The sequence below is a fragment of the Lonchura striata genome, chromosome Z (genome assembly GCF_046129695.1).
Source record: "Lonchura striata isolate bLonStr1 chromosome Z, bLonStr1.mat, whole genome shotgun sequence".
NCBI lineage: Eukaryota > Metazoa > Chordata > Aves > Passeriformes > Estrildidae > Lonchura > Lonchura striata.
In genome coordinates, this window is record NC_134642.1 from 41,253,408 (window position 1) to 41,277,348 (window position 23,941).

At 45.4% G+C, this 23,941-nt stretch overlaps 2 protein-coding genes across 5 annotated transcripts in view; one reads left to right on the plus strand and one right to left on the minus strand.

The window, feature by feature from the left end:
* Positions 1-14,830, plus strand: part of KIF24 (kinesin family member 24) — a 31,764-nt gene extending 16,934 nt beyond the window's left edge. Inside the window, exons 8-14 of the mRNA XM_031507383.2 lie at positions 4,635-4,756; positions 5,789-5,894; positions 7,511-7,582; positions 8,234-8,343; positions 9,224-11,338; positions 12,251-12,344; positions 14,509-14,830. Of these exons, the coding sequence (XP_031363243.2) occupies positions 4,635-4,756; positions 5,789-5,894; positions 7,511-7,582; positions 8,234-8,343; positions 9,224-11,338; positions 12,251-12,344; positions 14,509-14,649 (2,760 nt within the window). The 3' untranslated portion in view covers positions 14,650-14,830. The remainder of the gene's footprint in view (positions 1-4,634; positions 4,757-5,788; positions 5,895-7,510; positions 7,583-8,233; positions 8,344-9,223; positions 11,339-12,250; positions 12,345-14,508) is intronic.
* Positions 14,831-18,580: 3,750 nt separating this feature from the next.
* UBAP1 (ubiquitin associated protein 1) overlaps positions 18,581-23,941 on the minus strand; it is a 33,351-nt gene continuing 27,990 nt past the window's right edge. For 3 of the 4 annotated variants that reach the window (XM_021554599.2, XM_021554596.2, XM_021554597.3), the window contains exons 6-8: positions 23,569-23,766; positions 22,132-22,233; positions 18,581-20,704 (exon numbers count right to left, since the gene is read on the minus strand). In XM_021554599.2, the coding sequence (XP_021410274.1) occupies positions 20,564-20,704; positions 22,132-22,233; positions 23,569-23,766 (441 nt within the window). In that variant the 3' untranslated portion in view covers positions 18,581-20,563. Of the gene's footprint in view, positions 20,725-22,131; positions 22,234-23,568; positions 23,767-23,941 lie in introns of all 4 variants that reach the window. The other variant, XM_021554600.3, reaches the window with a different exon arrangement.

Sequence of the window (23,941 nt, forward strand, 5' to 3'; positions counted from 1 at the left end):
TTGCAGAGCCTAGGAGTTCTAATTCCTGGGGCTCCCCCTCAGCAGTGGGCAAATGTGAAACCCACCCTTGCCACAAAATGAGGGGATTTCGCACTTGTGCTTCAACTTGTCCTGCACCTTTAGGTATTTTATTTTCGTTCACCTGCTTTTGCAAACGGACCAGACCAATTGGAAACTCATCCCCCTTACTTGGAACCCCTATTAAACATGTGGACATCGGATTTTCTGCTGAGGCAGTGGACAAACACATATGATCCTGTTGCAAGGCTTGGGCTAGCGTGACCCACACATTTTTCTTGGGCTGTGGAACAATCCATGCATCCACCGTGGAAGGGTAGATGACCATTCCCTGGAACCAAACGATGAGCAGGAATGTGGAAATTGACATTCTGCTAGTCTGAAAGAGAGATAAAATCATACAACAAAGTGAACTAACTCTGAAAAAGATACAATTTGCTCTGCCAGTATAAAGGAAAATGATTCTCCCCCCTCCCACTTTCCCCCCTTGTCGAGGAGGCCCTTCGGACCCTGGAGTCCTCGGGGTTGCTGCTGCTGAAGCAACCACCCTTTCCCGTGGTTTTATCACTGAGTCCTCTGTCATCAGCACAGCTTTCCTGGTGCACTCCTCGATGAGCTGATCGAGTGTGGGGGGAGGCGATGATGGAAGAGCCAGGATGACTCGCTGACAGGCTTCATTTGCATTTGTGGTGACCAGTTCTAATGTAAGTTGGTCTTGGAGCTCTGGATTTTGCACCCTCTTTTCCACAGAGGCTCGCACACGATCCACAAAATCCATGAATGGTTCTGAAACAGACTGCTTTAAAGCGGTATATGAGACAATAGGGTCTTTAGAAGGCATGTTAAAAAATGCACGTTCTGCTGCATCCCTGGACAGGTCTAACACTGCTTTGGGAATGCCTGCTGCTTGCTTTTCAGCTTGGCTCCAATCGCCCTCACCCACTAGATGTTCTAAAGTGATTTCCTCATCCTCTATATCTGTGGAAAGGCTTGGACTTTGCAGAATCTCTGGGAGGAGATCTGCTGCAAGTCTTTTCCACGTTCTTTCCCACAATCTAAACTCAGACTGAGGGAGCAAGCAACTGAAAAGACGCTTCAAATCAGCGGGGACAAATGTCTTGGAGCATATAGTAGCTTTCAAAATGCTCTTAAAAAATTCACTTCTTTCCCCAAACTCACGCTTTGTTTTGCAAAGTTCCCTAATACTATCATACGAAAGGGGCTCCCATTTGGCGTTCTGTCCCCTGGCATTATAAATCACAGGGGCTAAGAACGCAGGCTCGGTCTCTCTGAGCACTTCCCGGCTGACAGCCTGGGCGCTGCCGTTGCCAGGGAGATCGGGAGAGGGAGAGGGAGGAGGAGGAGGGCCAGCTTGTGAGGGAGTGGCCGCAGCCGGCGGGGCTGCGTGGAGCGGGGCTGGGACAGGGACAGGGGGTGGTGATGGAACTGCGAGAGGAGGAGCTGAGGGCTGGACCGGGGGCTGGAATGTGGGCTGGATCGCCGCAAGGGAGGAGGGGTTGGGGTCAGGGACAGGCGGAGGGGGGAATGCGAGGGCTGGGGGCATGTTCTGGGCTGGCACAGGGAGCAGGGAATGCGGGGATGGAGAAGGGAAAACCGCGTGGCCACCTCCATCTTGTGGGGGCTGCACGGGGGAGATGGGGGGTGCAAAGCATGGATTTTCAGCTGCGGGAGCGAAAGCAGGAGGAGGAGAAGGGTTAGAAACTAAATCTACATCTGCACAGTTAGTTTTCTCACCGCAGGGGGTGCGGGGGGGCACCGGGGACGCGACAGGGCACTTTTCTGCTCCCTGGGCGCCCTGAGTGTCCGCACTCTCTTTCACAACATCGTAAACGACCAAAAACATTCTCATAAAACCTTCTTTCACTGAGGGATCTCCTGCCTTTGTCCTTTCACTCAGCACTGCACCAACACGCTTCCAAAATCGTCTTTCTCTCACTACTTGCTCTGTTATCTCTGGAAAACTTACTGATAACCATCTGACAAACTCTTTCACAAGGCTCTTAGGAAATTTGACACCTGCACTCAGCAGGGGCTCCTGAACTTGTTTATAAATCTCTTTCTGCTGTGTAGTCAGCCTAACACCCATGGCTGGCTTCACAGCAAATCTCAACCAATTACTGCAGCAAACCCAAAGTTCTAAAGCTACGACGGAGACTCCCGTCACGCCTGCGCGCTGGCGTGTCCCCCCGTGGGCACACAGGAGCCGATGTCTCCTGGCCGGGCCCCTGCCCCCCAGTACGAGACTCACCCACCGCCGTCCTTTAGACACCACTGCAGCAACGGTTCCCGAACCCCGGGAGGTCTCCCGGGTGTAGAGAGGTGCCGTCCGACCCGTGGCGACCTCGCCGGACAGAAATCGGCGTCTGTCTCCACGGCAACAGTCCCGCTGGGCTGTGTGGAGAGGCAAGTGCCTCACACCACCAGCGTGATCCCAGAGCTTCTCCCCGCAGAGCCGACAGCCTGCGTAGCGATTTATTCACACCGCTCCCCGCTCTGCAGCTCGCGGTGACACTGCGGTGTCTGGAAAAGCTCCTAGCCAGTGCACTGTCCACGACGGCTGCGGCAGGCTTGCTCAGACCAGTGCAAAGCCCAACGTTGGTGCGCCACTTGTTGCTTCTCTTTCGACCGCCACTTTGCTCTCGGGGGTTTCTCGCCGCTGTCCCCCGTCCCTCCCCGGCCCCCCGGGACCCTCCGGCTAGCTGTCCCCTCCGGGGCCGGGGTTTTCCGCGGTCCCGCTGCCCTGGGCTTACCAGGCAGCGGCTGGGTTAGCACGGTCCGAGCTGCGGCGCTGCCTCAGTCGCCGCAAGGGTTCGAGATAAAGAGACCAAGAGAGACCAATGGTATGCTTGTCCAGAGAGATTGTATTGCCTGAAGCATTGCAGTGACCAAAGGCCCTGGGCTATTGCCCAGATACAGTTTTATACAGCAAAATTAAGAGATAAGGTCTTAAACAATAGAGACAGTGTTCAGCTAAGGCACATCAGAACCACCCCAGGGGCCAGGTCCAATGGGAACTGCTCAGGGGTGGGGAGAAGGGGGCCTACAGAGGAATGCTGAAGCGGGACTTTCCCGAAACAGTGGAGCATACATAAATGTATCTTTTCCCTCAGTTTCTCATTCCCAAAGCCTTTCTAAAACAATGGGGCATACATGAATGTATCCTTTTCCTCAGTTTACCATTCCCAAGGCCTTTCTAAAACCTTCCTCCACGCTACCATGCCAGCATGACTGCAACACAACAGTCCTTTAAAGTTTTCCAAAAAGAGTTATCCAGATTTGTATCTTGAAGGAGCCTTTATCCTTCTGCCTTGCCTTCCTTCCTTGTTTTCTTATTTTACTGTTTTATTGAGTATAATTAATCTTCTAAGTTTGTTCCTTACTCTGGCATAATTTTTTATTTTTTTAGTTTTGGAAATTTAGAAAGGTTTTGGCAGTTTATAACTTTTTGTGTGACTTTCTGGATAACTGTATTCACCTACTACAAGACAAAGTAAAATGTTAAAAGAACAAAATAAATGAGCAATATCCTAAGTCTCTTGGATTGCATCTATAGTACTACAAAAGTATGCCAGCAATATAAGCAAGAATTTAATTTTATAATTTGGATATTTTGCAAATATGAGTGAGTGCGTGATGCAACAGATTGTTACATGCAGTTTGCTCTTTTGTTAGAACCCCGGCCTTATTCTGGGTTCCCATGTGGTGGTGAAATTCTTCCTCCAACCCATGCTTCTAAAGAAAAACTCCACAGGCTTTTGCTGTTTGGTCTCAAGGCAGTTTATTGTGAGCTATCTAAAAGATTGTCTTCTCGGGCTGCGGCTGTTTGATCAGCAGCCTGGGCAGAGGCACACACACACCCTGACATCCTCTCTGTCTGCTGTTTTCTTCTTCTTTCCTCCCGCCCAGGGTTGCTGCTATCTTTTATATGATGTATTACGTATTACATGTTTATAGTTTTCCCTTAATACTTACTACCTATATTACAAAGTGCTTTTCTACTCTAAACCAATATGTGAGTGTCAACATCACCAAGAACATGGAGGCAAGGTAAAAGAAGGAGGAAGAACAGGATCAGCCCACTTTCCTCTATCTTAGAACTTTTGACCTCTATGTATAAAGTAAAACCTCCCCTGTATAAGTGTTAAAACCCTCCTGTACAATACTAAAAAAATTTCCCTTCTATTTTGTAACTACTTTTACTATACTATCTAACCTTTTGTGACTGCTTGTTCCACTTCCAAAGTTGGTAACTCATTCCATGGCTCAAACTCAAAATCACAGCTGTTTCCAGCTGCCTGCTGGGGTCTAAAATGCTTCTGACTAAGGCCTGGAACCTCTAAAAATGTCTGAGAGACATTTTGAGTTCCGACACTCTTTAAGCTCTGTGATGCTTCACTACAAGTAAGTCCATGCACAAAGCTCTGAAAGAAATATTGGAGGGGATCCAGTCTACCTCTACTGCCTTGCACCAAATCTTAAGGCTGTAATACACCTTTCCTCACAATGTTTACTCACCTTAGGAGAACAAGATCTCTTTCTGAAAGACTGTGGTTTCATTTACAATTCTTTTGGATTTTGTCCCCCTTATTTTGCAGGTGATTTTGAAGGGGGGAAAAGAACGTAGCACAGGAACTACTGCAGTCAACTCAGATTCCTCTCGGTCTCATGCTATCATCCAAATTCAAATTAAAGACACGGCCAACAGGGCATTTGGAAGGTAAGACCAGAAGCAGAAGTGCACAGTGCTGATGTCAAGCCCAGGGACATCCAAGAGACAAAGAGGAGGTGTTAGTGCACAGGTGTGAGCTAAATTAGAAGACAGGGTTAAAGGAGACTTCAGAAAGTTCCACAGTCCTTTCTCTATTAGGCACATCTGCAAGAACTTTGTCAAAATTGTTCATACAAATTGCCAGCAAAAGAGTTTGACAATCATTAGCTACCACACTGTCTTCTTTCCCAGGATCTAATTTTGAACATAAGGCAAAATGGAAGAGCCACAAACACTGAAGAGAGGAAAAGACAGAACAGGCAGGCTTAGAAATAAAAGTATAGAGGTTTCTGTAGTTGTGGCATCTGAACTGGGGTGGGTTTGTGTGTCTAAAAGGGAGGGGGAGCTGAACTGAGGGAAGGATGCCAAGATGTGCCTATAAAAGAAGTCAGGGCTGTTGCAGAAAAAGAGGAAGGACAAAGACAAAGATACAGTGCAACAGTGAGTAGTGCAGCTGGCACCCAGAGCTAGAGAGTGTGAAAGGGAATAATAGAGTTTTGTGGAAAGAAACAACAGGGATCACTGAAAGCTCAGTGTATTACTTTCTACACTGGAAATTTCTCTTCCTATTGTCTTGACTTCCCATTTGATGTTAACAAACAGCAGTTGTCTGTTTTACCTGGGTGGAGAAATCAAAACACTTACAATTCCTTTTAGCCCTTTTCTTAGGAAACTACAAACAGTGATTATCTGGAGAGATGAATGTGTTGTACTTTACACAGCTTATCCGTTAAACTGTAGAGCACTGTCATCACATGTAACTACACTTTCTATTATTTAATGTTAAGATGCTTTGACATGGTTTCTGCTGCTATGGTTATTTTGGTGTCTCAGGTATTTCCAGTGGATGTTTCTTGTTGTTCAAAAGTAGTCATTTCTAATCACTCTTCTGATGCCATATGTTGCAGCCTGCTGGTTTAATAAAGAAAAAAATAAGATGGAAAAAAGCCCCTAAGATAACTGCAACTTTGTTTCTTCTAGGATATCATTCATTGACTTGGCTGGCAGTGAAAGGGCAGCTGATGCCAAAGACACGGATCGACAAACAAAAATGGAAGGAGTAGAAATAAACCAAAGTCTTTTGGCCGTAAGCTACTATTATGTCTAGGGAATGTTTTGAATTCAGCTACTAGCATGTGTTTTAGGATAAAAATGAACCACAGAATAATGAATGTATGCATTCCATGGAGAGGAAAAAATAACCAAGGTCCTATGTGTGTTCAGTTTAATTTGTCTGAAAAGTGACTGAAAAACAATTTAAGAAGGAAGAGATACCATTTTGAAAATTAAGTATTTTTAATCCATTCTTACTGCCAGACAGGTAAACACAGCATGGAAAATGTTATGTGTAGTATAAGTGTCCCATATTTTATATAGAAGGTTTTGTCCCTTCTAAAGAATACTGGCTTGGAATTGCCATGTTTGTTTCATAAAACCTGCCAGTTATTTTTACCACTTAAACTTAAATTTCTATTTCAAATTAGGAATAAAGTGCTTAGGAGCATAAAAACTATCAATTTATATGTGTGAAGGAAAGAACAGGAATGCACTCCTGAGGCAAACTGTCTTGATAAGTGTTCACAGTAAGGCAAAGAGGGACAAAGGAGCAGAAAAATGCCATCTACAATAAAGCAGAAGTGCCTGTAAGTGTAAATGCTGCAGAAAGGTTTGCACCTCCTGTAATGCAAACAAGCAAAGCTCAGTGGTGACTGGGGGCTTCTCTAAGTGAGGCTGTAGGTGATACAGATTCCAGGGTATGAGCCAGCAGTGCAGAAGTCTACACAGAACTGTACCTCTTAGTGTGCTGTAAATAGGAGGTGGCTTGCTCTGCTTTGGAAATGTAGATGCTCTTTTGCGCAGAGGCTTTTCCTACACTGGAATATTTAGTATTTGTGCTGGGGAGGTTGCCTGTGAAGTGAATGTGTTTCTGTACTTCATGCTTTCTTGAGTACTTGCTTGTGAATAACTGAGTGTCACAGGGAGTTGGTACCTGAATAGAAAGAAGTCTGATCTTGAAAGTCTTCTCCAGCCTAAACAATTCTGTGATTCCTGAGAATCCTGAGTGTAAGCCCATGAAGTTCTTTTAAAAGAAACTCTAAAATCAGAGTCTGTACATTTTTGGTATTGTGAAACTAAGAAGATACTTGGACAATCTACAAGTAGTGACTGAATTAAATATAAAAAGCATCTTGGGTAAATCTTCATAACCTGTAGCCTGTAAAACCTAGCTCTGGTCTCAATGATCATAACACTCTGTTCATAACACTCATGATCATAACACTCTCTTTTAACCCATGAGATCTGAAGTCTGCTGCTGGTTTGAATATTCATGTTGTTTTCAAGTGTAAGACTTTTAGACACATAAGAGAGCTCAAAAAGCTCTGTCCTTTGGGTACACCTGCCCTGTAAGCTGCAGTATAGTCTAGGCTACATCCAGTCTGGCTTCAAGACTAGCTAGATGTAGTGCAGGCAGCACCTCTGTGGAGCTCCACGTGTGCTAAATGTGTGTGCTGACCCAGCTCCTTGCATTTGGTGCAGCCCACAGAACCATCAAGCAGGGCACAAATTGACCTTGCAAGGGACAACACATAGTAGGAATCAAAGTGACACAGGACCTGGGTAGGTTCCTTTTGATGCTCTTCAGTTCCTTGCCAGTGCATGATTGATGTATTTTTTTCCCTCTCTTTTTTCTTTTTTTGGTAGCTAAAGGAATGCATTCGGGCACTGGATCAGGAACATACACATACTCCTTTCCGGCAGAGCACGTTAACTCAGGTAAAATGAGCAGAAAGGCAAGAGGAGAGGTTTCCCTGCTGAGGACCAAAATAAGAAAAAAATCAAATAAATAAATGTCATAGTTCAGTAACTGCTTCCTTTCTTGAGGAAGAGAGATTTTGAAATGCATAGTTTTTGTAAATTTTAATTTTAAAGGTAATCACAGAGTTAAGCCAACTGCCAATTTCCTCCAGCCAGCAACGGGGCCTGCCATGGGAAAAAAAGAAACAAGCCAAGAGCTGAAACCAAACAAAACCCCAAACACCACCTTCCAGACTCATACAGAGTTACCATTCATCTCCCCACAGTCTGAAACTAATCTTGCATCTTCTGTTCAGTTACTGTCTTGGGAGCTTTCATCAATATTTCTTGACTTCAGCTGTTAACATCTGCTTTATACCTCAAACCATATTGGCACCCTTGAGGCATCTGGAACCAGGACTCGTTTAGAGTCCTAATTAATACTTGTATTCATTTTAAACTGTAAACAAATAAAGGCAAGAAAAACTGAGACAAGAGGACTACATTTATCCAAAAATATTAAAAAGCACTACCTCATGTTGAATTTCTTTTGCAGCTGTTGCTAGTTTACAGGATGTGTGAGGGACATGAACTGCTAAGAGCCCAATTGTTTTTTTCTTCAAACCCTAGGTGCTAAAAGACTCTTTCATTGGCAATTCCAAGACATGTATGATAGCTAATGTTTCACCGAGTCATGTAGCTACAGAGCACACCCTGAACACTCTGCGATATGCTGACAGGTAGGAGGTGAAACTCGGTTCTTGCTAGGATGAAAATATGTTACATTTTACTATACTTACATTGCAAATGTCTATTTAGGCAAGAAACAGAATCTTTAAAAAGCTAATAAAATTGTTACCTATCCCAACTCTTATACTTTGTCTTAAATTTTTGTGGGTCTTGTAAGTACTTTCTGATGACCACTTTCAGAGATTAAAAGATCACTGTGTGCCCTGTAACTGCAGGATTACTGACCTTAGCAATCAAAGTTTTGATTTAGTTTTGTATTTTAATTCTACTTAGAATGTGTGCGAGGACTTTGCCCTCCCTCCTACAGAGCAGGAAGTAAATTACAGGCTGTGCAATGCTGGTTTTAAAAGGACAAGAGATAACTTGAGGGGCAATTGGAACAGAGGGAGCAACTAAAGGTCAGGGTGGTAGGGGAAAGGGTGATATCAGTTAATCAGCTCTTCACAGCTGCACTGCTGAGTCTGATCCAGGAGCAGACTCACCTGAGCTAAGGAATCCTACTGCAATTATTTGAAAAGTCCTACATTGAGCCTTGTGGGACCCTGCAATGTGCTGTGGAGAATACCAGCTTGTTCTGCTGCATTGTAATGTGTGGAAATGCCACTCCCTTGCACTAAAACTGAGGTCATTTCCACTCACTTGTCCTGTTATGCACTGCTCAAGGAAGCACTTAAAAAGACTGCTACAGATTTTTCCAAAAGTCCAGGCATTTTGGCAGAAGAGTTTTGATACCTGTGAAGATCACAGAAAAGAAACGATGATGCTGAATTCAATATTTAGTCTTAGTATGTGAAAGCATTGATTTGTTCTGAAGATGCTGTTATTTATCTGAAAGCATGACATTTTCTAAATCCACCTTCTTTTTTACAGGGTCAAAGAGCTGAAGAAAGGGATTAAATATCCTGCCCCTGTCACAAAAAGGCATCACAGAGCTGGAAATGTATCTCCAAAACGTGTCCAAACCACTCTCTCTTTGCCATCTGGGGAAAAGAGCTCTCCAAAGCAAGCGAAGCTAGGCCTACAGCATCCCTCAAGTGCTACAAAAGGAAGGGCATATCCTGCAGTACTCCAACCACCTGGTGTGCCTCTTACCTCTACCCCCAAGGGAACTGACAAAGGACATGCCTACAAAGGAACCAGAACTCCCTGCTTCCGCCACACCACCCCAGTTAAGGGAGTCCTACGTATAACACATCCCCTGAAGAAAAATGATCTATCCCCCCACTCTGAAAAGAGCCCCACAGTGAAGGATTTCATTGCCACAGCAGAAACGGAAGAAAGTGGCCAACAAGACAAGTATATGCAAAACAGAACACCTGTCCAGTACCTGAAAGTCCAGACAGTGCAACCTCTTCAGAGACAACTTGTTCCTAGGGAAGATAATTCCTTTGGAGTTGGCAACCTGCCCTCTGACAGCGAACAGGAATGGGGAAATACTTTTGCTAAACAGTCTGTCGGACCCTGGGCATATCTGCCTCCATATCAGAAGGAAAGGGAAGAGCATTTACGTCTTTATCACCAGCAGCTTCAGCAGCCCCCTATTCTAAAGCAAAAATTGAACTATCAACCCCTTGAGAGGTTTTTAATGCAGTACAAGCCCGAGGAGATTCAAGTGAAGCCAGAGCCGAGCCTTACTCTAACTGAAGTGCAGAGCAAAGAGTGGGTACAGCAGGAAGATGTGGATGACAGTGATTTCAGTGAAGATTCTTTCTCACCTGTCTGTAGTCAAAAGAGTGTGAAAAGAAGAAATAGCAACAAATCCAGTCCACATTCATTTTTCCTTCATGAAAGAGAGCAAGGAACTGAAGAAGAGCAAAAGTACAAGTCCAAACACAGACGTCTTGTTTACTCCAGTGAAGCCACCTTAACTCCAGAAAAGAATGCTTCAACCCCATGTGTATCTCCTGTATTGAAATCAGGAACTCCAGAGTGCAAAGAGTTTGATCTCCAGCATGAGGAGAAGGAAGAATCCACTTTGGATAAAGAGGCTGCCCTTGCAGGAGGAGGTGTAAAATGGAAAGCTCGAAAAAATGGAGTTAGCCACTCTGTTTCTTCCAGTGATTCCTCAGAATTCACCTCTGAGCTCATGGCCCCACTCCTTGTGTTGCCTCTTGATGGTGAGGACACAAGTGAAACAGAGAAAGCACCTTCCAACCAAGAGAAGCCCCACCACAAAAAGCAGGTGCTGGACAGTGATGCCCATAGCAGGTTTGGGGACGAGGGCTGGCAGTGCACCAGGAGCAGATCTCTGACCGACAGCATGCTGGGTCTGTGGGACGAGCCCCAGCACAGGGAAAGGCTCTGTGTCCTGCTGGGCTCCTCTCAAGTCACACACAAGAAGCGCCCATCCACCTGTGGCCGTGTGAAGCCATGCTGCGGCCACCCGGGATCAGTTTTGTCCAAGCAGGGAGTCCGGCACAGTTCATTTGATGGACATGACCTGACAGAAACATCCACAGCTGGATCCACAGCTGGATCTGCCATCCCCAGGCCAGAGAGAGAGGGTGGGGGGCTTTGCAGTGACTCCCCCTTCAAAGAACACTCGGGAGGCAGACAATGTGGTGCTGATATTAATCAGCATAACAATGCTGGTAATGCAGGGAAGTCTAACTCAAGTAAAGGGTCCCGTGCTGAGGAAATAAATGCTGAAATACCTGAAAAGAGCTATGCATCCCAGTCCCTCTCTCAGGACAGCAGCTGGCTGCTGCATCCCAAGCCAGAACTGAGCAATGAGGACCTCACCCATACTGAAGACCCTTCCAAGTCATCCTTTGGCAATGAAGAAACATTGTTGCTAAAAAGGAAGTTAAAGCAGAGTATTTTTACACTAGAGACTTTTGCTGCAGATGCAGGATTTGCAACCAAAGATAATAAGCCAATAGCAAATGCAAAATGCCCCTCACACATGTCCAGGAGCAGTTCTCCAAGTGCTGCATCCAAGATGGGGAAAGGAAAATGGCAGAGGGAAGCCCTAGAAAAGACACAGTAAGTCTTGCTCATCATGAAGTTTGTAGTAAAGCTTAGAAAATCTGGACATGTGATACACTTGCCTTTATGCATATGTCATACTCATATGTACTTCAAAAACCAGTGGTTAATCATTCTATTAAATAATTACAAGATTAATCATAATTTGTAGTAATTATCTTAAAAATATTTAGTTGCTTGTTATTTAGTGATATTTTAAGACCTCACAGGAAGCCAATTATATTAGAGCTTCTAGGATAATGCTAGAGGAATAAATATTCTAATACAAACTGCAGTTCTCAGTAATTAATTGGCTTACTATAAGCTGTAAAGTACCTAAAATATATCAAAACCTTCCATCAAGAATCAGCTGTTCTATCAATGAAAAGAAAAGCTGCTAGAGCAGCTGAGCAGTCACTGAAGATGTAGATATAAAGCTTCTGAGTACTCTGAGCTGCCATTGTCAGCTCCCAGGGACTGGACTGCATTATTTTGACTGAAAGGACATTGTTAGTGAGTGAAACTTGCTCAGAGGAATCAACAGCAGCACTGCCTTCCTGCTCAGCCTGTTGCTCACTGGAATTACTTACAGACTCATGGCTATAAACCATTTCACCTCTTAATTATGCAATTGTACTCCTTGATTCTCCTACAGTGAAAAGCAGTTGTGTGCTGCCTGGGCTAAGGGCAGGCTGTGGCCACTCCTCTGTGAGCAGCCCGCAGTCACCCAGCTCATCCTGAAGCCCACACCAGTGCAGTCCACTACACTTTATGGAGCACTGGTGTGCCCTTCCCGAGTAGCAGGGACACAGGATAGCAAGGCTTCCTCTGGCATTTTCCTCTTTCTTGAAGGTTTATTGAGGCCAGCTGTGACTACAAGCAGTGATTACACTACAAACTGTGTAACCAGTGTGTGTTTTTGTTAATCAGAGAGACTGTAATTCGTGCTCATTGGCAGCACTCGGATGAAATGGCAGAGCTGTGCTTGAAAGAGGAGTGCTTGATAGATCAGATGTCAGAAATGGTAAGTATTTCAGATTATGGTTTTGGAGCCTGCATAATTTAATCTTAGAGATTATTAACATGAATTGCTGATGTGATGTTCCTTGTCTGTTGAAGCCCTTTCTTAGTCCTGGGAGAGGTCTGTAATTTTCAGTGTATTGTGTCTGCCAGTCTCCAGTCTGACAGGCCCTTGGGAAGCAGGATATGAATGGGCCAACCCTGACACCCTTGTCTCTGATAAGAGAGCCTTCCCTTATCTCGCATCACAGGGCAAACTGTACAAGACAGGCCATGTGTCCCTGTCATGTTTTAGTTCTTGCAGGCTGGGACAAGTAAGCCAACACCACAGAACAGAGCACACCCCTAGAGCAGGACATGGATGGAATTTGGCTCTTCCCTCTGGGAGCCTCTTTGCCTATCACACTGCAGGTGTGCCAACAACCTGGGCCTCGCTTACTCCAGTGTTCTGACCACTGTGGCTTGTGCCTCACACACGCTTGGCTTTGGTTACTCAAGTGTTTCTTGGCTTCTCTTTGCCTCAGATGACAGTGGTGTACCCCAGACCTAAAAACTGGCAGCTGCATGGCCCCACTGCTAGCTAGGCAATCCCAGTTCTTTGTTTCTCCTTTCATCTATCCCAACAGATGCATGTCACACCTATGTGAAAATCCAGACTATGAACATTTTCCAGTAAGAACTCCTGCCTTCCCCATTCTCTCACCTTCTCAGTAAAGCCAAGCTCCATTGCTGCATTTAATTATCAAACCATTCAATTCCTGAAATCATAGTTCAGATCTGAAGAACAGGGACCCTTCCCTCAGGGACTTTGGAGTGGGGCCACCATGTGGCTTCTTCACTCATTTCAAGCTGCATATGCTGTTTTACAGATAACACACAGTTCACAAAGCAGCACAAGAGACTGTTTTAGTTTTGTGGCAGACAGTGCAGTGAAACAAAGCTATCTTTCATCTTCTGAATTTTTTTCATCTTCTGAGATTGTTCTTAAGTCTGTTGGTCACTGGACACCAGCTCTACTCCCACATTTATTTGCCCCTTGCAGCAAGCAGTTATTTCTGGCTAGCAGAATTCTTACAAGCTTGCCAGGCCTTCCAGTAGTGCATGAATAACATACCCTGTAGTTTTATTTCACAGCATGGCCTTTCTAAGGTAGTGAAATGTGCTTGGGCTTCATGCATCAGCTTCTGTCCTTTCATTTGAGATGGTTTCAACTTCTTCAGCCATGAAACTTTGGCTGCAGGAGAAACTCCTGCCAAGACCAGCCACACACTGAACAAAGCAATATTTAGAGTGCTTAAGAAAAATGTGCCACAGCAGCTGGGCTAGTCTTCATCACTGTCCTGATTTCCCTGCAGGAGAGAGATAATGCAGGGAAATCACTGCATACACCTGGAGATCACTGAGATACAGCTGGAGTACTGCCAAATAAGCTTTTGCATGATTGATTTTCATACACAGCAGCTGAATTTCCCAGCCCTGGGGATGCTGACACCTCCCAGCTTCTGAGGCCCAGGCCTGTGAACAAAGGCACCAAACTACTCTCAGCTGGAGTGCATGTCCAAGTGCTCCCTTATTAATACAAGCCCTACTTAAAAAGGATCAAAATTCCCATTTTATTGGGAGTTCCAGTTCCATACTGGTTTTTGTCCATGTGGCTATGGAAGGTGGAGTTCCCTGGACAGAGGCAGGATACAATGCTGATATTGCTCATGGCCTGCAGCCATGGCCCCATGACCTGATGGAAAAGAAATCCCTTGCATGTCTCAAGATTGGGCTCACTCACCCTTTATTTTCCTAATTGATAAGTCCAGCATGAGAGGTGTCAGGAACAGACTTCTGCACATGGTAAAACCAGGTGACCAGTCCCAGTACCAAACCTTAGAAAAGCTAACCAGAGTAGAAAAGCAACAACAGCTGCTTTATTTTTGTTTTTAAGCCACTACATGAGCTGTAATTTCACCAACACACAAACCTACCAGAGTCAGTGAACCTTGCTATTTAGAAGCACTGACCCTTGTCTGTGAGGGCTGTGACTTTAATAAGGAAATGCTGATTTAATCTACCAGTCTGCAGAATGCTTTTACATTCTGCTGCAGTGTAAAAAATATGCTGATGTTTTCAACCTGCTGATACTGTTCCCTACTGCTTCTTTGTGCCTTCCTCACCAGGATTTTCAGGATTTCATGACAATACTGGATGAAACCTTGGTGCTGAAGTTAGAGTCTGTCCAAAAAATGCGAGCCTTGCTTCAGTTTTGTTCAGCCTCCCTGGGTACTGAAACATCACTGCAAACACATCCACCAGTTTAGACCTTCTTTGCTTCCACATGCACTGGAGCAGCTACAGGAAACCCCAGCCAGCACTTTGCTACACTTGGTGCTGCAGAGTGTGAGTGGTAGGGGACAGCTTTGGGTTTGATATTTGTGACTAGTGTATGTTTAATACAAGGATGAAGAGAATTCTGAATAAATGACAGATGACTAATTGGCAGCGTAAGCTTTGTATTTCATTAATACCAGTAAGCCACATTCTGAACAGTAACAATGCAGCAGCCTTTATCTCACCAATTAGCAGGCAAGGCAGGTAATGTATCATAGCAGCTTCTCACATGTTAAAGGCAATCCTGTGTTGCCAAGTAAGGGAAACAACTTTGAAGCCAGATACAGGTCAGAACAAAAATACTCAAAAACTACCCAGAAAAGTCTTTGCAAACAAAAGCCAGGAAAGAGAGAGGAGCCAGGGGTTACATTAAGGTGCCTGGACCTTAAGTATTTGGAAGAAAAGGCAGGATGTGAAGTGCTGTCAGTTTCAGAAGAAGGAAACCTATTGTTGAATTAGTGCTTGGGATGAACCCTCCAGAGCTCCTGAAAGAGATGGCTTTAAGTTATGGGTAAGGAGTGGTTTAGCAGAGACTTCCTACCAGATTCCATCTGGCATGTTAATAAGCACATGGGTTTCATGCTGCTGCCCAGAGGAAGACACCAACAGCTGCACCTGCTGCACACCATATGTAACACCTGCACTGAGCAGAGGTGGGATTTCTCACATGAAAACAGGGTCTGCTTGGAGAAGCTGCTGACAGCACCGTTATGTGAAACTGGTATTTGGGTCAAGAGCTAGGGAGCCATCAGCTGGAGCTCTGCAGAAGCCCTGGTGCTGCATGCATCGCCTCAGAACCACAAAGCCAGTCCACTTGCTTTGAAGGCACAAGTGACCTTGAGATATGCTTGCTGACAACATGCTGTGTGAATGCTCCCACTCCAAAACTAGGGCTGTTGCAGCACATTCATCCATCTCTGTGTCTTCTCAGTAACGCCTGTGGTAGCTTGTTCAAAGCCTGCAGGGGAGCCAGAAATGCCAAGGGGAATGGAACACTGCTGTTTGACCAGCTGTGGGTTTTGCTGCCTGCCTGCACAGCCTCCCTGAGGAGCCCAGGTTGGGCTGAGTGGCAGGACAGTAATCACAGTGACACTCTGGGATGCATATTGGGTGCAAACACTCCCAGGAATGTCACCCAGCATAGGCCTGGGGAACAGAAGCAAATCCCACATCACTGCCCTGACTGTTGAGTTGTTTTTAGCACTGGTTGGTCTCCGTCTTGCAACTGAGACTGGATTTCTCTGTGGAGCATAAAGCAGAGCTTCTCCATGGCTCTGAGGTTATGGCTCTCAAAATGGTTCCTGTGTCCTGGTCACAGGCCAGCAGCAAGACACCTAAACCTGGCTCAGAAGCCTCCCTCGCTCACCCAGGGAGATGAGGCATCCAGGAGCAAGACTCTTGGTATTTCTGCATGGCACAGAGCAGTGGTGCCCGACAGCCACCAGAGAGCTGTAAAGCAGTGGGAGATCAGCACTCTGCTAAAACCACACAGGGAGGACCAAGTGTTTAAAACCACCAATTCCCTCCACTTCCTGCGGCCAGCAAGAGCTTTCCTGTGAGTAAGGTGAGGGGAATAAAGGCAGCTGTGTAGTCCTCCTGATAGATGATAGTTTCCCCCAGCACATTCTCAGCGAGCATGCAGTAAACGCTGCTGTCAGGGAGCAGCTGAGGAGTTTGGCAAGTCTATTTGGAACCAAATAAAAGGTCAGACAGGTCACAGGAAAATGTGATGCCCAGTCAGAAACAGTGCAAGGAAGGATAATTTTCCCTTTATGTACTCTGACATTTGGGAGATGAGGTTTGGTTGATCACTCTTTCAGGTTTTTAAAAAGCAGCTGAGCAAAGTATATTCAAAGGCATTTTGAGTGTTTTACAGAAGACATTCCTAAGCAACACACAAGAATCATTTGCACAACCACAATGGCCATGTCCTAACCTCAGAATCTGCAGGCACAGTCGTGAAAAGACAGATGAGTGACCAAAAATTTCTATAAGCAGAGATGTGAGTTAAGTCAGCTGCCAGATGGGAGCCACAACAGATCAGAATCCCTTCTGATCTATTGTGAAAAAAATCTCTGGCAGATCTGAGCCCCAGCAGCAATTTCCAGAGCAGGAACTATCTGCTCCCTCGTGGAACAGCCAGAGACACTGAGAAACAATAATCAAAACAACAACCACACATAATTTTCCAATGTCTGATACAGTTATTTTTAAACAGGTTATCTAGCCAATCCACATGACTATATCTTCTTGAATATTTTATTATGTCTGTTCTCCAAATTTTATTTTCTCAACTGAAGGTGAGATTTGACCAAAATACAGAAAGCACATGGCTGTGAAAAGCAGCCCATGCTTGGCAGTAACATGGACATGCTTGAAGTGCTGCACACCCCAAAGATTCAAACAGAGGGTGCCTTACACACAACAGAAACTATCCATCTGTTGTCAGAAATTGTAAGATTTTTCTCTCCACTTTGAGGTTTATTACCTAGTTGCTGCTTTAATTCTTGTGTGAAAATGTGCTAAATGAGCATTTTAAGTGTCATCCCTTTTTCCTATTTGATATTTCACTGACTGCTACAAAAGGTTTTTACTTCAACTTGAATATGCATTAAAGTGTTGTAAAAGCAATCTAAGAGATTTAGAGAGCTTGGTCATGTACCATCAAATAAACACATTAACTAAAATGGGTTCACTTTTTGTATTCAGATGCAACAATGACAATGCTTATTAGCAAAGGCTTGATACTTTATTTCAGTAGTTGACAGAATTTAAAATAAAATTCAGTTTGCTACAGAACTCTGGTGAAAATAATTTTAGGTCAACATGATCAAAATGCCCATTTGGTTGACTGCAAAAGATTAAGTGGGGCTGGAAATGTGTATGAGCTCCCCTTTTCACAGGACTTACTGATGTGGTGAGTTGCAGGAGCCCTGACCCACAGCTGGACTGACCCTTCCCAGCCTGAAGAGCAGCCACAGAATGCTGTTGACAAGGGCTCTGTGCTCCAGCAGATCCATAGCAGGAGCCACGAAGCCAGGCAAAAAAGGCTCTGGGGCAGCTGCCATTCTCACTGCCCAACTGCAGGATCAGGAGCCCTCGGCCACCATGGGGATGAAGGATGGCTCTGCAGTATCAGAGCCATTTCAAGGCTGCTGCTGTCAAGAACCAGCAGAAGGCAGCTCAAAGATGCTCTTGGTTGAATGCACAACCACCAGTTTAGGCACTGCCTCTACACTTCTCACCAGCCTTCCCACTCAGGCACACAGACCTCGGACAGAACCTCCAACAAAGGCAGAGAAGGGATATAAATCAATGTGACCTGACAGCCTAAGGAAAAGCTCCAAGGTCGTGTGACTGGAGCTGCAGCCAATTTTCTCACCAGCCAGGAGAAGAGCAGAGCCCAGCCTTGCTCCAGCCATCAGGACCTCCCCCCACCCACAGTGAACAGTGCCTGGACAGAACAGTACCAGATTAATAAGTGCTGTACCACACCCCGAACACTGAACTCTGCTAACATGGGGTTTTCTTGTTACACATCCATTCAGCAATTCCTGTTTTCCAAGCCACCCTCTTAATCCCCTAGCTCTGTGGTACTTTCTTCTGAGATGCCATCGTAGCAATACCTGTCATGCCTTCAGCCACCCAAGGATTTAAATACAGAAATGTCACTGCCAAAGGAAGACTAGTGTCATCAGGGCAGACTCGGGTAGGCACAGCTCTCCGAGATAAGACCTTGCATCTTCACAGCTGCTACTTCCCATCGTCACCTCCACAAGAGCTCCAAAAGCAGAGTGATTATTCTGTGGGGTTAAGAGCAAGACCTCAGAGGGGACTTTGAGAAAAAAACCCACACACTAATACAATCAGAAATTATTTTATTCAGAGGTTTGCTCTAAATAGTTATTTCTTTGCTGGCCAAGACTTCATGCCCCTTCAGGACCACCTGGTACCAGACAGGGACTCACTGGGGTAGCAATTCTGAGAAAACCAGAACAAGCAACACAACCGAATGCTCACAGCAGCGATGGTAAAGCAGTTTGAGTTTTGTTTTCAAGGTTTTCCAGTTAATCAGGAACCCCATTTCCTCACTTCACTGTTGCATTTCTCACCTGGGAAGGAAGAAAAGCTGGGCATTCATTACCTGCACTCAGAGAAGCAGCAGCTGCTGTCCCACCAGCTGCTGAATGTCCTTCTTAGGCAATCTTTATTTCAGCTCCTCCACTAGAAAATGGTGAAGGTCAACACTACGGGGTATGTGCAAGGCAACCTCATTATCCCTCTCCACAAATCCTAGATACTTGCCAGCAGATCTCTCTCTTGCATCATTTTGAGTAAACATTTAATTCACACAGTTGGGCACCCCACAGAGAATTCCAGGAGTGCACACTGGGCCCAAGTTAGATGTTTTGGTCATAGAAAGTTAACAACACAATAGAGACAAATGCCATCTCCTTTGGAGTCCGGATGAGCTGAAACCTACTACTGAAAAACCTACACTGATGCAATGAGCTGAGACATTTTGCCCTCCAGCAGTCCAACCCTCCAGCTCCAGGCTCTAACATGAGTTTTGATCCCTAGGCTGGGGTTTTGCCACAAACCAAAAATAAGCCACAGAGAAGCACAGCAGCTTCTACCTTCTACCACTGCAGCTGCAGCCCAGAGACCTCTGGTTGTTCTGCCCAATAGTGCTCACTTGTTCCGACAGGAGCTGGCAGCACCTGGGCAGGCAGGATCCAGCAAGGTCCCCGTCTGCTGAAGCCAAAGAGCATGAGAGATGGGAACCATGACACTGGGAGTTATGTTTCAGGGTTTTATTAGTTGTTCTTCTGCAGAATCAAAATATTTAGCAAATTAGAGATTCCTCAAGACTGCTGATATTTCATGTATATAAACTTGATCAATGTACAAACGTAATACTTTGAACTATCAAAAACAACCCCAAATCTGATTTGTAGTACTAGATATTATTATGTCATTCTATAGCAGTGTGAAAAATGGAACTAATGCAGTGAGTATATTTGTTTTAAAGAAAGTGCTTGAAAGAAACCTCCTGCATTACACTGTGTATTATTTAAAACAAAAATATTAACTGACTTTCTAATAGGGCATTGTCTTAAATATCCTACAAGCCCGGGAGATTAAAAATACTGAACCCCAGCTCTCTGCCTTCAGCTTCAAGAACCAACACAAGTTGGCAGGTCCAGCTTACCTGCTTCAAGGGAACCTTACCACTCAGCATTGGACACTCATGTCTGGCAGAAGTGTTGGATGCATGGGTAAAAAACAAAATCCAAGAGGACAAAAAAACCAAGGTTCTCTCTTTATGCATAGTGACAGTTTCTGAACCAGTGTTTTACTAAGTTACAGACTAACTTTCAACCAAAAAATAAAACTCCATTGCACTAAAGGTCAAATTTAACCAGGTAATCTGGACTGTGACACAGTCAAGTAATTCAGTACAAGCAGACAAGACACCAGGAGAGCAGCTTCAAAGAACCAAAGCATCCTAGTTTCAGAACCAACTTAATATTCTTCTGTCCAACTCCAGTGCAACAACGAGGGGGGAACCACTCCATCTCTACCTATGTACAATTCCAGTCGAGGCTGGGCAGTCTCAACTTTCCATGGCCAAGCTGGAAAAAGGAAACTTAGGAAAGGACACTTTAATTTAAGAAGCAAAGTTGGCCCTCATTGGAAAGAGAAATGCTGAAGTGATGCACGCAGGCAGGCTTCTCAGTCACTCTCCCTTCTATGCAAAAAGCTGAGAGCAAGTCACACTGGATGTGAAGGTGGCAGGGCTGGTCCTGCTCTGTTGCACCCCAAGAATCCAGGAATGTGTCTTCAGCTGGCTCCTGCACGGGCCATTAGATCTTCCAAAGCATTGTGTCGGTCATTGTTGTGTAATAATAAGACCTCCGTAATGTCTTTGAGTTCAAAGCCCATTTCTTTAAATTGACTCATTAATTGGAGAAGCTCTGTGATCTGAAAGACGTATAGATAGCCTGTTATTTGCAAGAGAAAAGTGGATGGCTCAGTGCTTGGTGGAGGTTTAGCACAGAGCCTGTCTTCAGCAGCATGAGTGTGGATTCCTCCTCCCCAGCCCATTCCATCTCTGTTGGGAGAAAGTCTGCTCACACCAGAGCTCTGGGCACAGCAGCCCACAGGGACCTTCTGTCCCCTCTGTTTGCCATCCTTCCCTTCCAAAACCCTCTCCAACCAGAGCACCAAAGCTCCATCTGCCTGGGTGTGTCTCTCAGAAGGATAGTTACCAACCTGGCCCAATGGGGAATCCCAAAAATGCTGCTTAATGGCACCCAGCTGCCCCATCCAGCAGCTCCTGCTGCACCTGTTTTTTTTTTAAAGTTACTTGGACTTCAGGAACAGTGCAGTAGCCCTTGCTATCAATTGGCTTCTCAGATCTAGGGCAAAGTTGGGGGATTAGCACGAACCCCACTGTGTACATATGGCATTTCCAATATCAACTCTGAATTGTCCCTGCGCTTTGAAAAATAAAATGGTGAGAAGTGAGTCAGCTGATCACTTTTATGAACCCTCTGCCATCTACAGTGCATCTGCTCCACTCCAGGGGAAGGTAAAAATCCAAAAAAGCAAGCAAGGTTGAAATGGGCAATTGGGAAATTAGCAATTTCCAATTCTGGGGCTGAGCCAATAAGTAAATGGGTTTCTCAAACTCAGGTTACTTTCCATCCTTGCACTGCTATTGCTCTGTTTACAAGATGATCACTTGTCCAAGAAAGACAGGAAGACATATCTATGTTTGAGGGGGTTGAGTTGCACCTCGAAAGACTTCATGTAATAAACTGTCACACTATCGGCTGGCAGACTTTACAAGATCCTCCTGTCCTCTGCCCTTGCTTGCTGCTCCTGCTGTACCTTTGGTGCAGGTAAAGCAGCCAGATAGAGAACCAGCTCCCAGCACATGCATTTTCTAGCTTCTTCCAGAGCAAGTCGTAACCCAATTTGCTGAGCAGCCAGGCAGATGCACTTGTACAAGGGAGAAAATTCATGGCCAGGGCAGGCTGGCAAGGTTTGCAAGACAATTTGCTGCTGCTGAAATTAAGTGCATCTGTACCAGGCACCTTGCCCACAAGAGAACTCTGGGCATTCAAAACAATTCAAAAACAAGGCATTCAAAAATTCAAAACAGGATCTTAAAAAAATCCTGTCCCCATAAAAATGGATGCAAATGAGACTAATAGAATGGTATTGACAAATTCTAATGCTTTAACAATTTTTAGCTTTATCAGCAAAAAGGTGTCATTTAGCAGTCAGTTTTGGAAACAAGGCAGCATTACCATGAAAGCCAGAATTACATCAGCCAGAGGAATTGCTGCTGGAATTCCCTGTCATGGCACATTTTTCTATTTCTGAACACACTGCACCCTCACCTTCTCCTCTGAACACTGGTGCATTTCCAAAGCTGCTTCAACAAGAAGTGGATCAAAGCCCTTCTCACAAAGCTGTCCATGTGCAAACAGGTAATCCAAAACCTATGGGGAATGAAGAAAACAAACTGTGTTTGCAGAGGCACTTGCAGCAGGCAGCTGAATGTCACCTTGGTACATGCAGAGGGCTTGAGCATGATTCTACCCAGCATTTCACCAGAGAGAGATACACTCCTTCCTAGCAGAGTTGAGACATTCCTTATACAAGAGCTTGTGCAGAGAAAGCAGGCAAACCCTTCTGTCCTGCTGTGCTCTCTGACCATCCCCTTCATTGTACTCAAAGCAGCCTCAGAAGTGTCTCCTTAGCCCTCTGATAGCAGAGCAGAGATTTCACTATGCTTTTTATACTACAAGTGTTAAAAATGAAACTGTAGGTCCAGCAGCCAGGACATGTCTACTTTTAGCTTCCTCTCAAACAGCCACAAGAGCTGATGCAATCTGAGAGCAGTCAGCCTTTGAAGATAAACTCAGCATACTGGCAAGGGAGCTGCAAATCCCAGCTCATGCACACAGAAACTGCTGCCAAATTTCTCATCCATCATCAGCTTTAAAGGGAAATTTCAGGTAGGCAATGCTAGGTATGTGAAAGAACAGTGCTTGCAAGTAGAGCAGGATTTAAAACCACCCTCCTAAAGGACCTTTTTGCCATCTGATGCCACAGTTCACTCCAGCGCACAGCTTAAGCTGTATGTAGAAGAGAGGGCCAGCAGATCAATCCCACAAGCAGGAGTACCTGGGACAAGCTCTGTGCAGCACACAGCCTGCTGAGGCCAGCACAGGAGGCTGGGCCATGTTCTCCCACTTTTAAGTGTTTGTTTGAAGCAGATCCAAGATCCATGCTTTGCCCAGCAGCACTTGGTGCCCAGTGACCTGGTTTGTGCAGGCAAGGGAGGCAGCACTCAAGCAGGAAGGAGCAGCACCAGGGCACACACAAGTCAGTCAGTGGGGCCTTGCAGGAGCCTTTCAGAGCTGTCTTAGGCCTGCAGGGGCCAATCTCTCTACAAGGAGAGATATCAGCATTGTAAAGCCTTGTGCTGAGAGCAGGTAAATTGGCTGGATTTCTGCGTCACGTGGCTCGACATAGCACAGAGCCATGCTAAGCTTCATTTGGATGTGTTTGTGGCTCTTGGGGAGACCCAGACTCTCCCCCCAATTTCAAACAGAGCAAAGGGCCCATCCCAAACTCAGCATGACTCCAACCCAGCACCCGCAGGTGTGGCTGACTCTAGCAGTCTCTCACTAGAAATAAGCACAAGCTTTAGGCTGCAAAAACTAAATTGGAGTAACAGGATTTCCCCCATCCATTTTGCAAACCCAAGACAGCTTCCCAGCAGAACCAGTATCCAATCATGCATTTATTTGCACTGCATGAACTCTTACCTGATCTATGTTCTGTCCTTTCTTCTTCATGGCTTTCAGGACATTCTCAGGTGAGTAGCCCATGTTGACCACAGTCTCCACACAGTGCCTCTCACTGGGGGAGAGGCCCCGCTGCAGCTCGGCCGCGAGACCGCCTGGCCACTTCATGCAGCTGCTGCTGTTGGACACTTTAGACACTGCAAAGTTTTGGTGTGTTACCTAAGGAGGAAAACCCAGAGGTTGAGGTGATGGTCATCTCCTGCATCCCCACATCCTGTTTCTGCTGAGTACCAGAACCAGCATATCCAATGTAATTATTTCAAAAGGTTTTCTAGAGTGCCCTTGGGAAGTTACACACTGTGAGGATGAAACCAAGTAGCCTAATTCCCACCAT